Source organism: Fringilla coelebs, assembly GCF_963513975.1.
Source record: "Fringilla coelebs genome assembly, chromosome: 9".
Classification (NCBI taxonomy): Eukaryota; Metazoa; Chordata; class Aves; order Passeriformes; family Fringillidae; genus Fringilla; species Fringilla coelebs.
This window is the reverse complement of record NC_140067.1, coordinates 9,327,207-9,341,065: the sequence shown is the minus strand read 5'-3', so window position 1 is coordinate 9,341,065 and position 13,859 is coordinate 9,327,207. Positions and strand designations below refer to the sequence as shown.

General features: G+C 43.3%; 1 protein-coding gene across 1 annotated transcript; it reads right to left on the bottom strand.

Moving 5' to 3' along the window:
* Positions 1-4,083: 4,083 nt before the first annotated feature.
* On the bottom strand, positions 4,084-11,303 carry PRDX1 (peroxiredoxin 1). The gene is made up of 6 exons (XM_084211253.1): positions 11,185-11,303; positions 8,318-8,434; positions 7,348-7,501; positions 6,960-7,082; positions 6,008-6,138; positions 4,084-4,463 (listed from the first exon to the last, which is right to left on the bottom strand). Exons 2-6 carry the CDS (start codon positions 8,421-8,423, stop codon positions 4,378-4,380), a joined length of 600 nt encoding a protein of 199 aa, XP_084067379.1. The 5' UTR covers positions 8,424-8,434; positions 11,185-11,303; the 3' UTR covers positions 4,084-4,377.
* Positions 11,304-13,859: the final 2,556 nt, after the last annotated feature.

The following is a 13,859-nucleotide window of genomic DNA, read 5'->3' as shown; positions in this document are numbered from 1 at the left end:
TTCTTTGATTTCTTTGTTCAGTGTTCTTTTTGTACAGACCATTAAATTGTATTTAAAAAAAAAAAAAAGACAGTGACAGCTCTAACACTTTCTGAATTAATTGTCCAAGCATGCTGCATTCCACTACTCTGCACTTTCCTCATTTTACCCTTTGCAAATTAGAACCAAGATGTTTCTGGTTTAAGTCCTCTATCTGTCTAGCAATAATACATCAGAATTCACACTTGCAGACTGTCATGTAATATAATGCTGAACACCAGAGCCACTGAAAATTTCAGACTATTAATACAATAAACCTGAGTATTTTGATACAATCTTTACATAACTGTTATTTTGATGTGTACATTACTAAAAGCTGCTTTCATGGAGCTTTTGCAAACAGACTCCTAACCAAAGGGCAACATTTTGCAATACCTGTGAGATATAAAATGCTTGCTTTTGTTCTTTGAACTTTATTGATTTGCTGGACAATCCAATAACATATTCAACAAAGGCCTGATAAAAAGGATGGAATACTTGTTAAGAAAATAGTACTTTTAAACATTAGTAATTTTTTATACGGTTTTTCAAAACTACTGAGAAGCTTGCTTTGTAACAAAGTGATAATTCTTTAAGAGGCAGTTTCTTTCTTCTAAGCACCTAAATATAAATATGCAGTTGTTAATTTTGAAATAACTAACTCAGAAGTTGTTCAAAATCTAGTAAAGGTTAGATTCTGTATATTGAATATCAAACATCACATCCTATATATGCCAAGATATATTATATGGAATTTATGTCTGATGCACAGCTTTGTATTATAAATTCCAAAAAAAATCAAGTTGCTCCTACACAAATGCTATTATCTGAAGACTTAATTACAAGTATCTGTCACAAACATGAGGAAATAAATTTTTTAAAATTCTAGATAATATGAGAGAGCACAATGTGTGTGCATTGGGTTTGTGTGGCAAAGTTTGGTAGCAGAGGGGGGTGACAGGGGTGGCTGCTGTGAGAAGCCCCTCAAAGCTTCCCAGGGAGCCAACGCCAGCCATCTCTGGGATAACAGAGCTAAGGAGGGGGGACAATTGTGCAACAATCTGCAACTGCAGAGAGGAGAGGGAGAATGTGAGAAACAGCTGTGCAGACACCAGTCAGTGATGGAGGGGGAGGAGGTGCTCCAGAGCACAGATTCCCCTGCAGCCTCATTATTTCTCATTATCCTACTCTGATTTGATTGGTAATAAAATTAAGCCAATTTCCCAAGTGTGTTTTGCCTGGGACAGTAACTGATGAGTGATCTCTCCCTGGCCTTACCTTGACCCATGAACCTCCACTATTTTCTCTCCCCTGTCCAGCTGAGGAATGGTTACATAAATCCCCAGGAATCACAGCAATCAGCAACAAATTAAGAGATCTAGGATAGAGACACAGTAAGATATATTTCAGTTTCCCTTCACCTGACTATTCTACAGAAATAAACAAGTAAAGGTTGTATTAATAAAAAACACTCAAACTAGGAAAATAGATGTGCAGTCAATCACACATTAAAAAAAAAAAGCAAACATCACATCTATCCTTTCTGATTTACATCTTCAGGGAAAATCCCCCTAGGCAGCTGCCCATCCTCTCAAATTCAAGCACTGCTTGAGGGAGGTTTCTACCTCACTGGGAAATATGACACCTGTTGATTGTGAAAGCAAAAGCAGTTCATAATTGTAATGAAAATACAGTCTGCATCTTGGTACATGGAAAAAACCCACCTCAATAAATGATTATAATAATAAAAAACTAAATAAATTATAGTTATTTGAGTATCATAAAAGTTACACCAGTCTAAGATGTCATGATGCAAGGAGTGGGGTGTAAGCCCCTGAACACTTCCTGGAGTATCCAAGCTATATCTAAATCAACACAGAGTTTAAAGAAAGAAATAAACTTAGACTCTTCTTAGTTTGAAGAAGTTTTGTTACACATTTTTTGTGTGCTATTCTCTTGGAAATGTAAATAATGTAAACATTAAAATGACAGCATAGCAAACCTTTCCAGGAATGACTCATGTGGCTGAAGAATGAAAAATAATTGTTTAATTGCATTGATTCCCGCTGTCAATCCTTTGATGCACACATGTAATACAGCTCCTAATCCACAGGGATTTGGTTTCTTGGCTGTTTGCAGTTTCCACAGTATCATCACCCACCTGTGACTGTGATGCTTAAGCAGGTACAGTTTGTAGCCTCTCAGTGTGGAGGAGCTCAAGGTGGGCAGGACACACAGGAAATTACAGCACGTGAAGGAAACTCTTTGCACCAGAGGAGTGGGATGAAAATGAACCCCAGGGGTGTTTCCACAGGACACTCCCATGCCCAGATGTGCTGCAGGGCAGCTCTGACCTCTCCTGACAGCAGCTGCTAGGGTCAGAACCACCCTCAGACCCGTCACCTTCCTCCCAGGGCCTGGGATGGGCACATGAAGATCCCCTGTTTGGAGAGCTTCAGGAGCAGAGCATCAGAGAACCCCTTTATCCTCCATATCCAGGGGCAGGTGACCAAGTAGTTACAAAATCACTCTGTACAACGACCTAAAAGGGGTTGCAGTGAGGTGGGTTTGGTCACTTCTCCCAACTCAAGAGCAATGAGACACGAGGAAATGCAATTTGCACCGGGTTTGGATTAGATACTAGCAAAAATTTGTCCACTGAAAGGGTGGTTGGGCATTGAAACAAGCTGCCCAGGGAAGTGGTACAATTATTATACAGGAAGTATTAAAAAAGCTATATAGATGTGGCACTTGGGGACATAGTGCCCTCCAAGTAACTACTGTAATTAATTTTAAATTTCAAGGCTAATATAACAACTAAGGTAAGTTTTACATTAGCTTAGCCCTAACTTTACTCTTTTTCACTTGCCAGAAAAGAAAGTTTGGGAACTTCTTACTCAGCCATGCTCATTTATATTCATTTTACTTTGAACCATATAAATGTCCCTGTTACTTATCAATGCTTTCCTGGGAAGCTGGCCTCATTTGTTATCTTGAGACTTTGGATTTTTTAAAAATTAAGCAGAAGTGATCCAGCTAAACATTACTTGCACATATGTTCATGGGGATTAGCTACTTTAGTAGATATTCAACTATTTGATACCAAGGCTTCTGCCACATACGTTTTGGAGCTGAACAAAACAAATTTACTACTCAAGGCATCCAACTTTCACTTTTGAGTGACATAAGTAGCCCTGGGCCTCATCTTTGGTGTTGTTGACTTTAAGCAGGACAGAACTTGTTTACAACCTCAGCTGAAGATAGTTACAAGGTCCAGTAAGAATTTCATCTTCACAGGTACATGAAGATCTCAGGGCTCTGACTCCTTTACATTGTTAGGCAAGAGCTCATTACCCAAGTCCTCAGCTTTGAAGTTTAGCCCTATCACAAGCCACACTGAGCTATGAAGCTACACAGCAGTCACAGCTTTGGTATAACTTAAGGCCAGTCATGTGCTCTGAGTTTTACATAATCACTTGAAATACAAAGATTAAAGACAAGGCTGAGCACACCTGAGTACCAGATTTTATAATGCCACCCTTTTGATCCAGATCATATGACTACAAGCTAATGGATAACTGGCATATTATCACCCCCATGACCTGCAGTGGGAAAGACTGTGGATGAATGTTGTATAGCCAAGGAAGTTTCCTTTCCAGAAAGCCCAGTATTCCACTCCCATAGAGCCAGCATTCAAACTCAATGGTGGATCCCCAGGAATGACATGAACAGTCAGTTTTGGCTAATGTAGATGCCAGAATGACATGAGCTGACATGATGCACGAGGAGATGCCCCACCTTTGTCAGTCACATGCTCCAAGCAATACCAGAGTGCCCAGAGTTTAAGCCTGACAGCCTGATCCTCCATCTAGCAGCCAAGTCATGAAGAGTGTGAGGAGTACTTTATTACTTCAACATGCAAACCAAGTCTTTTTCTCTCCATTCTAATGGAGCTGTAGTAAAAGGCCTTTATGACTAAAGGTACCTACAGAAAGCTTCCAGAAGTGCAGCCCGCACTGCTCCCAGGTCTCCTGATGACCACATGCAAGAACAGTAGACAGTGTGCTCTTTTCACAAGTTTAATAGAGTTACAAAAGGATACCACTGCTCTATGTAACACATGGCTAACCACAGACACGGCATTGTCACTAAGGTCAACAGGGCTTGATGTACAGATACTGATGGTTAGGATTTGCTATGAAGGTACTGTCAACAGGACAAACTTTCCTTCAAGTAAAAAAGTTACTGTTTAGAACTATAACATGATCCCTTGACTCAGATGCAATGACTTAATCAAAGTTCAGTAACTGATACTTGCTCTTTATGTAAGGCATACTAGTTTCCACTCAGGCTGAATGTTTATTTCTGCTTGGCGAAATACTCTTTACTTTTCTGAACATCAGGCTTGATTGTGTCACTCCCAGGCTTCCAGCCAGCTGGGCACACTGAAATGATAAGAATGTTTAAGTCTTACCAGCTGCTCCTGCAGAACATGTTTTACACAACATTAAAGTGAAGTAGCAACTCAGAACATGTACAGATCTTTGCAACACAGAGACAGTGCATTCAGTGTCACATGATGCTCTGTTTTGTTTGTTTCTATTTGTTTACTGGGCAGTAACACCCAGACCAGGTGCCTGCCCAGGCAACAGCGGGTCCTTTACACAAGCACCTCTCCCAGCCCCACTTAAAAGTTTCTGGGAAGTTTGATAGCAAAGGTAACACCAACTCCAGCAGCCAGGTCAGAAAGGCTCTAACACCACACTACACTTATCTCCTTGGATCCAGTCAAGTCTGTATTCCCCTTATCTTTAATCCACCCTGGTCCAGCCCTCCAGCTGAATGGGGCAGGGGAAGAAGAGTTCAACTGTCACTGGTTCCCTTACATGGCTATCAAAAATGCAGAGGTTGCATAGTCTCAAACTTCCTGCAGCTCCTTGAGCAGCATTTTTTGAACAGCATTCCTTCTTTACTGACATGGAATGCTGGATGCTAGCTCCACTCAGGACTGGCAATTTTAGCCACAGAATGCTCAGCTTCTGAGTGTTGCTACACATCTTACTCTGGTCTGTCCTGATTTAGATGTGACTGCAGCCCTAAAGTTCTGAAGGAAAACCTTTAGCCAGGTTTTGACTACTCAAAGGCACAGTAAACCCCTAAAGGCTTCATTTGCATGACATGAGACCGCTCCATCATCAAATGTTTAATATGTCTCCTCACATAACATATGTTTATATGCCACAGTCACGAGAGCAGCTCATTTTAATAAAACCTGCCACTGATTTACCACTTCTGAAGCACAGTGAGTATGACCAGCAGCAACACATGTCATCAGTCAATGACAACTGAAGACTACTAACACCTGCATAGCAATTCTGAGTTTCTCTAACTTGGTTCTAACTTTTTATCTGCAGTGTCTTTTTTTTTTCTTTCACACCTGCAGAAAAGCTGGCAGTATCAAACATCTTATTCCTCCTGAATTATGGGAATAGGGTCTCATCCATTTTACCCTCACTATATATTGACAGAAAGATCAGTAGACTTTCAGGAATTTAAGCAGTTTGTCTAACAGGCTGCATAAAACACTACATTAGTACTGATGGTCTCAACCTACCAAATCTGAGAGCAGAATCTAAATCAAGCTTACCCTTAAGGCTAAGTTACTACATGTTCTTAATTTCTGTCTCAAGTATTTTCTGTATCTAATTGAAAGAAACAACTATGTGCTGGACAAGACATCCATCACCAAATTGATTTAAGTGAAATCCAACATGAGCAAGTACTCAAGGGAGAAATAACTGGAATAAGATAAAGGATTATGGTGTCCTTCAACAAGCAGATTTACAGAACCAGTTGCATTTCAACAGTCACAATTACCTGCTGTGCACAGATTCATACATGTACTTAGTACCTTTCAGTAACCCTTGATTTAATCTGCCTAGTTAATACTGTTCTTTAGAGAAAACATTAAATTGAAAAGCTCTCTTACCTTCTCCATGTTTATCTGTAAACTGGAAGGCCTGGACAAGTCTGAGGGTTTCATCAACAGAGCGGCCAACAGGAAGATCATTGATTGTAATCTGCCTCAAGATCCCCTTCTCATCAATTATGAACAGACCCCTAAAAACAAACAAAAACCAGCCCTGAAGTTAAGCACAGCTTTTGAAAGGCTGATTACACTGACATGAGTTTCAAAACCTCAGGTTCACTATTTGATTATGGCACTGTTTGTACCATCTACTGTGACCTCTTCCTAGCGACTAACACCTTGGTGCATGCACACCAATGAAACAGTAGCAGCTGTAAGCCCAACAAGAACTAGGAGGGACAGGAGGCAAGTCAGAGCACTGACACAGGAAGATACTACTCAAGGAAGATACTAGTAGGGAAAAAAAAAAAGGAAGAGAAACCCAACAAAAAAACAAATCCAAGGAGAGACATTCTCACATTAAAAAAAACTCACTACACACTGTTCTCAAAAAGACAACAAGCAAATGCTCATCAGTCCTCCAACATCAGGTTAGGAGTTAGCAGAAGCTCAGCTCCCTTGGCAACTTTTATGAACAGCAGACTAAAGACTTGGGGTTTAATTAATCTGCACTTTGATCACTAGACTAAATACCTGTAATCATGTTCATGACTATGTAGGTCTTGCATTATCACTGTTTGCAGCTCACCTGCATGAGACTCCTGCACTGAGCAGCAGGCAGTCAAAGGGAAGGAGAATTTAACTTAGAAGCACAGGAAGCCTAAGCACCACAGAGAACCAGGGACCATTTCCCCTTGCAGAAGTGTCTGACAGCCTGCAGGAGCTCACATCTAGAACAGCCAATAGCTTTAGCTGGCTGCAGGGGTTCAAGTGTACAAAAGCTCTGTGCTCATCTCTCATGTCCATGCATTGCAACATAACTTTATCAGCTCGTTCACCTCTGGCACATTACCTGTATGCAATACCTTCATCCTCCTTCAGCACTCCATAGTCTTTGGCAATGGCACGTTTTGTGTCAGAAACCAGGGGGATTTTCATAGTGCCCAGACCTCCCTGCTTCTTAGGAGTGTTGACCCTAAAAGAAGAAAAGTTCACACATTAAGAACATGGGCAGTTCAGAATGAGGGCTCAAGGTACAAGGAAGCTGATCCTTTCTGCAATATCATACTCAATCTGCCATGCAGCAGCAAAAGAACGGATGCCCAGTATGCTCAGCTCTGTTCAGCAGCACCTGGCACTACCAACACTTACCAAGTGCCTTTGAATACACTCAGGACTCAGTTCCTGCAAGAACTGAGGCCAGGCAGAACAGTTTGCTGGGTTAAAAGGGTGATTCTTACCAGGCAAGGTGACAGAAGTGAGAGTCAACAGAAGCTCCAATTACTTCACAGTTGATTTTCTTGAATTCATCAGCTCTGTCACTGTAGGCAATGATTTCAGTTGGACAGACAAAAGTGAAGTCCAGGGGATAGAAGAAGAACACAACATATTTTCCTAGAAAAGCAGTACAAGCAGTTAATCTGTTTGGTTTTTAAGAAAAAGCAAACAAACCAACCCCACCAAAAGACAGGAAAAAACCTAAACAACAACCTTAAAACCCCACCCAACTGAACTCCCCAAACCCAGACTGCAGGGAATGCTTGTCTCTTGGGTCTACTCCCATAGGCCTGCCCCAAGTACAACTCTGGGTGTGCTCCACCAGAAGACCCTATGGCTGACCCCTAACAGAGAAATGCCACAGACCTGAAAGGCTACTAGCCCAGGAGACATTTTAATAGGTGAGTAGTCTATACTGACTCATCACCCTCATGTAGCCTGCAGCATCATTAGAAATGTGTTTCTAAAGCCATCAACGTGAGTACTTGGTTACTTCAGGCCTTCCCTTTGTTTTTAGTGAAGCTTTTTTTTGGTAAAGCAAACATATTGCCAGCACTGCAGAGAAAGGGACTTGGTTGGTTAGATGAAAGAATTTACCTTCCATTGCCAAAGGCGAGACAGAAGATGTTGCTGTTCCACAGTGTGGAAATGTTACACCAGTCCCACTATGATACAGGGCAATGAGCCTGATGCAAGGTAACAGTTTAGAGGAGTTTTATGCCACTGGTAACAGTTATCACAGCTGGGACATTCAGTCATGGTGCTGACAGCCTTCTAAGCCTATTCCAGCCACCACTGCACAAGTTCTGATCCTCAGTCCACTGCCAAGTGGTCACTATCATTTCAAAGCCAAATCAAGATGCACCTTCAGATACCCTCCAGTCCTTCCTGTGGCCAGACTATCTGTGTAATTAGAGAAGTACATGAATTTACCTTTGTAGTCAGAGAGTTTGATGTCTTTGAACTGTCCATCTGGCATTACAGCCGTGGCAGTAAAGTCAGGAGCTGGTTTTCCAATGAAAGCCTTTCCTGAAGACATCTTGATTTAACCTAGACAGGAGTTAACACCAATATAGTTTAGATGGTAGTACATTTGCACCTGCAAGTAAGGATATATTCAAAGCATCTCATCAATCTAGATTAAACACCAAAGACAGTTTATCAGACTCGATCTTGCAACAAGGCTGAAGTGTTAAATGAGTTTTGTCACCTGGATAGTTGAGCCACTATAGAGACTGCCAGCACTTAATATATGGCTCATGGCCTCCTAAAGATGCAGTAATGGTTATCTAACCAGTAACAGCTCAGAGTCTGGGAAACTGCTAGCCTAGAGCTTTACTAATACTCAGAAAACCACACCATTCCACATGGTGGAGGAGTAGGATGTCTGTTTTTTAGACCTTTCAATGAGAAGAACCTTGTTCAATTCCACAAGGGAATTTAAATCCTCAGACTTGAGCTTCCTGTTCACTCTGAAGGAAAATAACTTCTGTTAATCCCCAGGGAACATTGCTCTGCATAACTACACTTTACCCTTTTGAACAATTCAACTCTTTTTTTATTTGCATCAGAAAGACTCCTGGCACACATGGAAATCACATTCTATGTTAATTTCACTAAGTCTAAATTAGTACAGCCAGGTTGTTTCCCCTTTAAGTCTATTGAAAAAAAAATAAAAGGGTACACAAGGACAAGAGAAAGCTACTTCTGGCTGTCTGCCCCAAAAGCTTGTCATGTGTAATGCATCCTGCACAGTATTTCTGCTCAGTCTGGGAGTGCAGTATAATTCTTTAGACTTCCAGAGCATAATCTTTCAAATAGTAAACTCTACAAACCTAATTTCTGTAGATCACAAAATATTGTTAAAAGTTATTTCACTTTATTCTCCACACGGCAGCACTGTTTGCCTCGGAGATAAAAAACACCTCAAAGGTTAGTATGAGTCTCATGTTGCTAAGGAAAGCCAAGAGCTAAGGATTGTTCCAAGTTGCGCCTGCAAGGCACCGAGTCCGTTCTAAAAAAGGTTGAGAGCACCTCATTTCTTGGCTCCCTCCCCCCTACCAGCCGCTTTTTTCCTGGAGAACTAGCCCACAAGTCAAACATTTAGCTTTGAACCCACATCTAGCCTTTTTAGCAATGGTTTTGCTTTTGGAAGTTTCTCTCACACACCCTAACAGTAATGATCCACCTCTCAGTTTTCATTTTGGGAAGTGCCCACACATTCAGCATTTCTAACTAAGCAACAAAGCTCCTTATCCCCATGTGCACCCAAGGATTTTTAGTCTTTAACTGCAGCAGACCGGGAGAGAATGTGGTGGCCAGGACTAGAGATCATTTGTAAGATGCAGTGGAACAGCCTGACAGGAGGACATCAAGAAGCCTGTACTCACAAATGCAGCTGTGGTTCTCAAAGTGCAATTCTGCAGCAGGGACAGGGGAACAGAAAGTGCACAGTATTTATTTGAGATGCCTCCAACTAGCGAGTTTTATCTTATAAGCACAAGCTGCTCGGCCTGGAGTGCACGACCCCACATTTTTATCACTGAATTACATTATTTTCTGTTATTCAAGTTCAAGGTCATAATTTTGCTCAGTTCTGTGTCAGTCCTATATTTGTTCCATCAGCAATCCTCTGGAGTACTTCACTAGGTATTCAAGGTCAGACTGCTCTTTGATACTTCCCCTTTCTAAACTACAAGTTATTGCCCCTTTCTCTGGTAACATTAAAAACCTTTTAATATTTGCAGGAGACCTTGGTTGCCTCACACTTCAAGAGAGCCATGTGCTTTCCTCAGAGCACCCGCTGGGACCCACCAACCCCTCTGCTATTCCGTGTGGGGTCAGCGCGTGTTCTGCTCGGATTTTTAGCCACAGCATTTCCTAACCCGCAGAAGAGCAGACCACAGAATCATTGTTACTTCCTTTCATTCCGGAGGAAAGTACAATGAGCACCTTAAATCAAATACACTCGAATCCGGCCAGAGTATCTTTGTTGCTCATAGCCGCAAGACGGCCTCAATTATCTTCAAACAGCAATTATAATGAGGCAGGCCTGCTCTCTTGAACGAGCGATTTCATACCTTTAGGGTGCCTTGAACAAAAGCGAAAGGCCGATTCAAAACGCACCATCAGCCTCCCAACTCCCGCCTTCAGACTGTCACAAAAATGCGGTCAGGCCACCGCAGCCGCGGTCGGGGTGCGATACCGAACCGCGGGCATCGCGCACGGACCGCGGCAGCGCGGCGCCCAAGGGGCTCCGAGGCGACCTCCGAGCCTCCCCCCCCCCCGCCCAGATCGCCCCTGCACCGCTCTGGGACTGGGGAACCCGCCCCCTGCATGTCCCCGAGCCAGCGCTCGGGTTTGTGCCTTTTTTAAGGTTTCGAAGCGCGATGCCGCCTCGCTTGTCGGGGGAAGGGGCGCTCGGCTCCCTGCAGGCGCTCGGAGCGCTCCCCCCGCGGGCCCTCCCCGCGGCTCCTCCCCGCGCAGCGCTGATAAAGGCCCGAGCGTTGGAAGGGCTTATCTGCTCGCTCTCCCCGCCAAAAAAAGGCCAAACCAAAACCAGGGGAAACTGAACACTGCGGCGCAGGAGGCAGCCACAGCAGCTCGAACCCTCGGGAGCGGGGAGAAAGGGCTCGCCCTACGCGCCTCGCTCAAGGGCGCATCTGCGCAGAGGGGGAGGGCAAAGCGAACAAAAAGCCCACCCAAAACAGTAACAAAATCCACATAAAAATAAAATAAAATTTAAAAAAAAAACAAAACCAAACACAGCGCAAAGCCCCCATCAAGCCCCGCACACTCACTCGGAGCGCAGACCCGGTCCCGCACGCAGCAGCAGAAGCGGCACGACTCGGCTCGGCTCGGCCCGGAGTGCCGCAGCCCCGCCGCGCCGCCGCCTTTATAGCAGCGCGGATCTCGCGAGCGGACGCGGCGGGGAGGGGAGGGCGGCAGCGCCTGCAAGGGCAGCATGACTTGGCAGATCCGGGGCCATCGGGGTGCGAGTGAACGGAGATCATTCCCTGGAGATTCCCGGGAACTGCCGTGGAAATATCCAATGCCGCGGTTATAAACGACTGGTGGGCTTGGTGCAAGAAGCGATGGCATTTTTAGTGGCTTAATTGACCTAGCTATGATTATTTGAAGTTCTCAGAGGGTACGCAGGACTTTGAGAGAGAGTAAGGGATGACTGGCATGTCATTCATGTGAATTAAGTGTTGGCCATTGACAGAAGTAAAACGAAACGTCTCACGAGCAGAGCAATGTGTTTGCAGTGTTACAGAGGTGCGGTGTCAAATCTCCATCCTCTCGCTCTGCACTACCCACTGCCCCCTCTCCCTGATATTCCTTTCCAAGGCTTTAATTGATTCTTCTCCATCAATGGGAACACTGATCACAGTCATGTAAGTCAGCAAAAGAAAGATGAAAACTGAGTTTAAAGTGTGACCGTTGAGCTTCAGTGGTAGGATGGAAGCCCTTGGAAGATACAGTTACTTCAGGGAGTTTTGCGTCATTCAGTAGTAACGCTGCCCTGAGGAACCTCAGTGATTCTGCCATAAGCACTGTCTTTGAATCCAAGAGTGAAGAAGCGGTGTGGTACTTTTTAAGGGCCAAATTCTGAATTTAAATGTGAAAGCTTTATTAAATAATGAATATTAAAAGCCATTAAGCCATATCGAGGACAAAAATGCTTGCTTCTGTCAAAAGTGATAAATGTGCTCACCAACTGATTTTTACTCATCTGGTTTGCAGTTTACAGTTGTGTTTCTTATACATGTTAAAACTTGATTGTAAATTGTAATGAGTAGAAAACCACAAAGGATTAACAAACTTTAAATGTTAATAATCAAGACCACTGTGTAGTGTTGCTGGGTGTCCATACCCATGTGGTGGTTCGCCCAGAGATGACTCATTTTGGGACCAGATTAAATGAATCCTTAAATGATTAAAGCAAATAACATGCATATATGGACTCAGAAAAAAAATCTGCACTCACTTTCATGCAAGTAATTTATCTACTTCTATTGCTATAGCACGCTTAATCTTTTACAGGAAGAAGTTTGCTCTCTTAACATCAGCGTTCTCATGAGAATTGAGGTCTATATACTGAGACATGTATGTACCTCCCCATCACCTCAGGCCAATGAACCCGTGAACAGATTAACCCCTGAAAGGTCAGGCAGTCCTATTCAAAACCTCCAGAACAATGTAGTCCCACTGCAACTCTGGCATGTTTACCAATGGAGAAAGCAGTCATGACTTTCTCATGGTTTCTGACTCCTTTAATGCTTGTTATGTTCATTTCTCTTACTTTCAGATGCACAATATGCCCACTATGGTCTGCAGGTTGTTCCAGGTTTGTGCTCTAAGCATTGCCTTTCCATTCATGTGTCTGTGGCCTCATTACTTTTGATTAATTTCTGAGCTTGTCTTTCCAGTTGTCAGTTTTTGGAGGTTTTGGAATAATAAATTGTTGGGGCCACTCCTTGTTCAGTGAGCACCTGGATTTCTGTAGCCTTTCCCAACCTTTAGATGTAGGATGCTATTAGACTCAAACAATTATGTTTTCCAGGAAAGAGAGAGCACGTCTACCCCCGCAGGTGCTGGAAGGATGGAGTTCTCTCCCCACAGCAGTGTAACTGTGCTGTTGTGCTCTGCTAAAATAGCTGCCAGACAGGATCAGCTGGTACCTGATTAGCATGGAGCATCAGAGCCCAGTGCAGGCCTCTCTGCACCCCTCCACTCAGACAGGGACACAATAAGTACTTCATCTATCAACAAAGAGGAGCTGGCAGGCCCTGGGAGCCAAACTAGCTTTCACATCCATCATTTTGATCACAGTATCTCCCATGCATTTTGGTTGGGAATGGGCCCTTGATGTGAAAAACAAACACCCTGCTGTGTGTAAAAAGAAAGGCAAAGAAACTGGACCTGTTTCAGAACATTACCACACATTTGGGTTCCCATGCATTTGAGAATGGTTTTGTGTAAGAGTATCAAAGATTTCCAGAATAAGATAAACTTAGCTGGAATAGTAATGGATTTGGCAACACTGGGCATGCCCCTGGAGCACACAGCAGAGGTAGTCCCTGCATGTCCTCAAAAACCAGCGTGTTGGGACACCCCACACATTCCCTGTAGATCACTGCATGTGCCAAAAGCCCACTGAGTCCTGAATGTACCAAACCTCCTACGTACACATGGTACTACCAGAGGCACAGTCAGAGTTGAGTCCTGGCCATGTGGGGACAATTTAATTTAATATGTGCAGAAAGTCAGCTGACAAGTCAGCAACTGGCAAGTTCTATGGGGCATTTATGCACAAGCAGCTGGTGCACAATCATTTTAATGAAAACAACTGCGTGTCATTAAATATAAAACACATATTAGCTTTCCTTGTTTGAATCAAGTGAAGATTCTATTTCTAGGTCAAAATTACCTCTTCTCTGCATATTTTTTTTTCAATTAGCAGGCTATTACT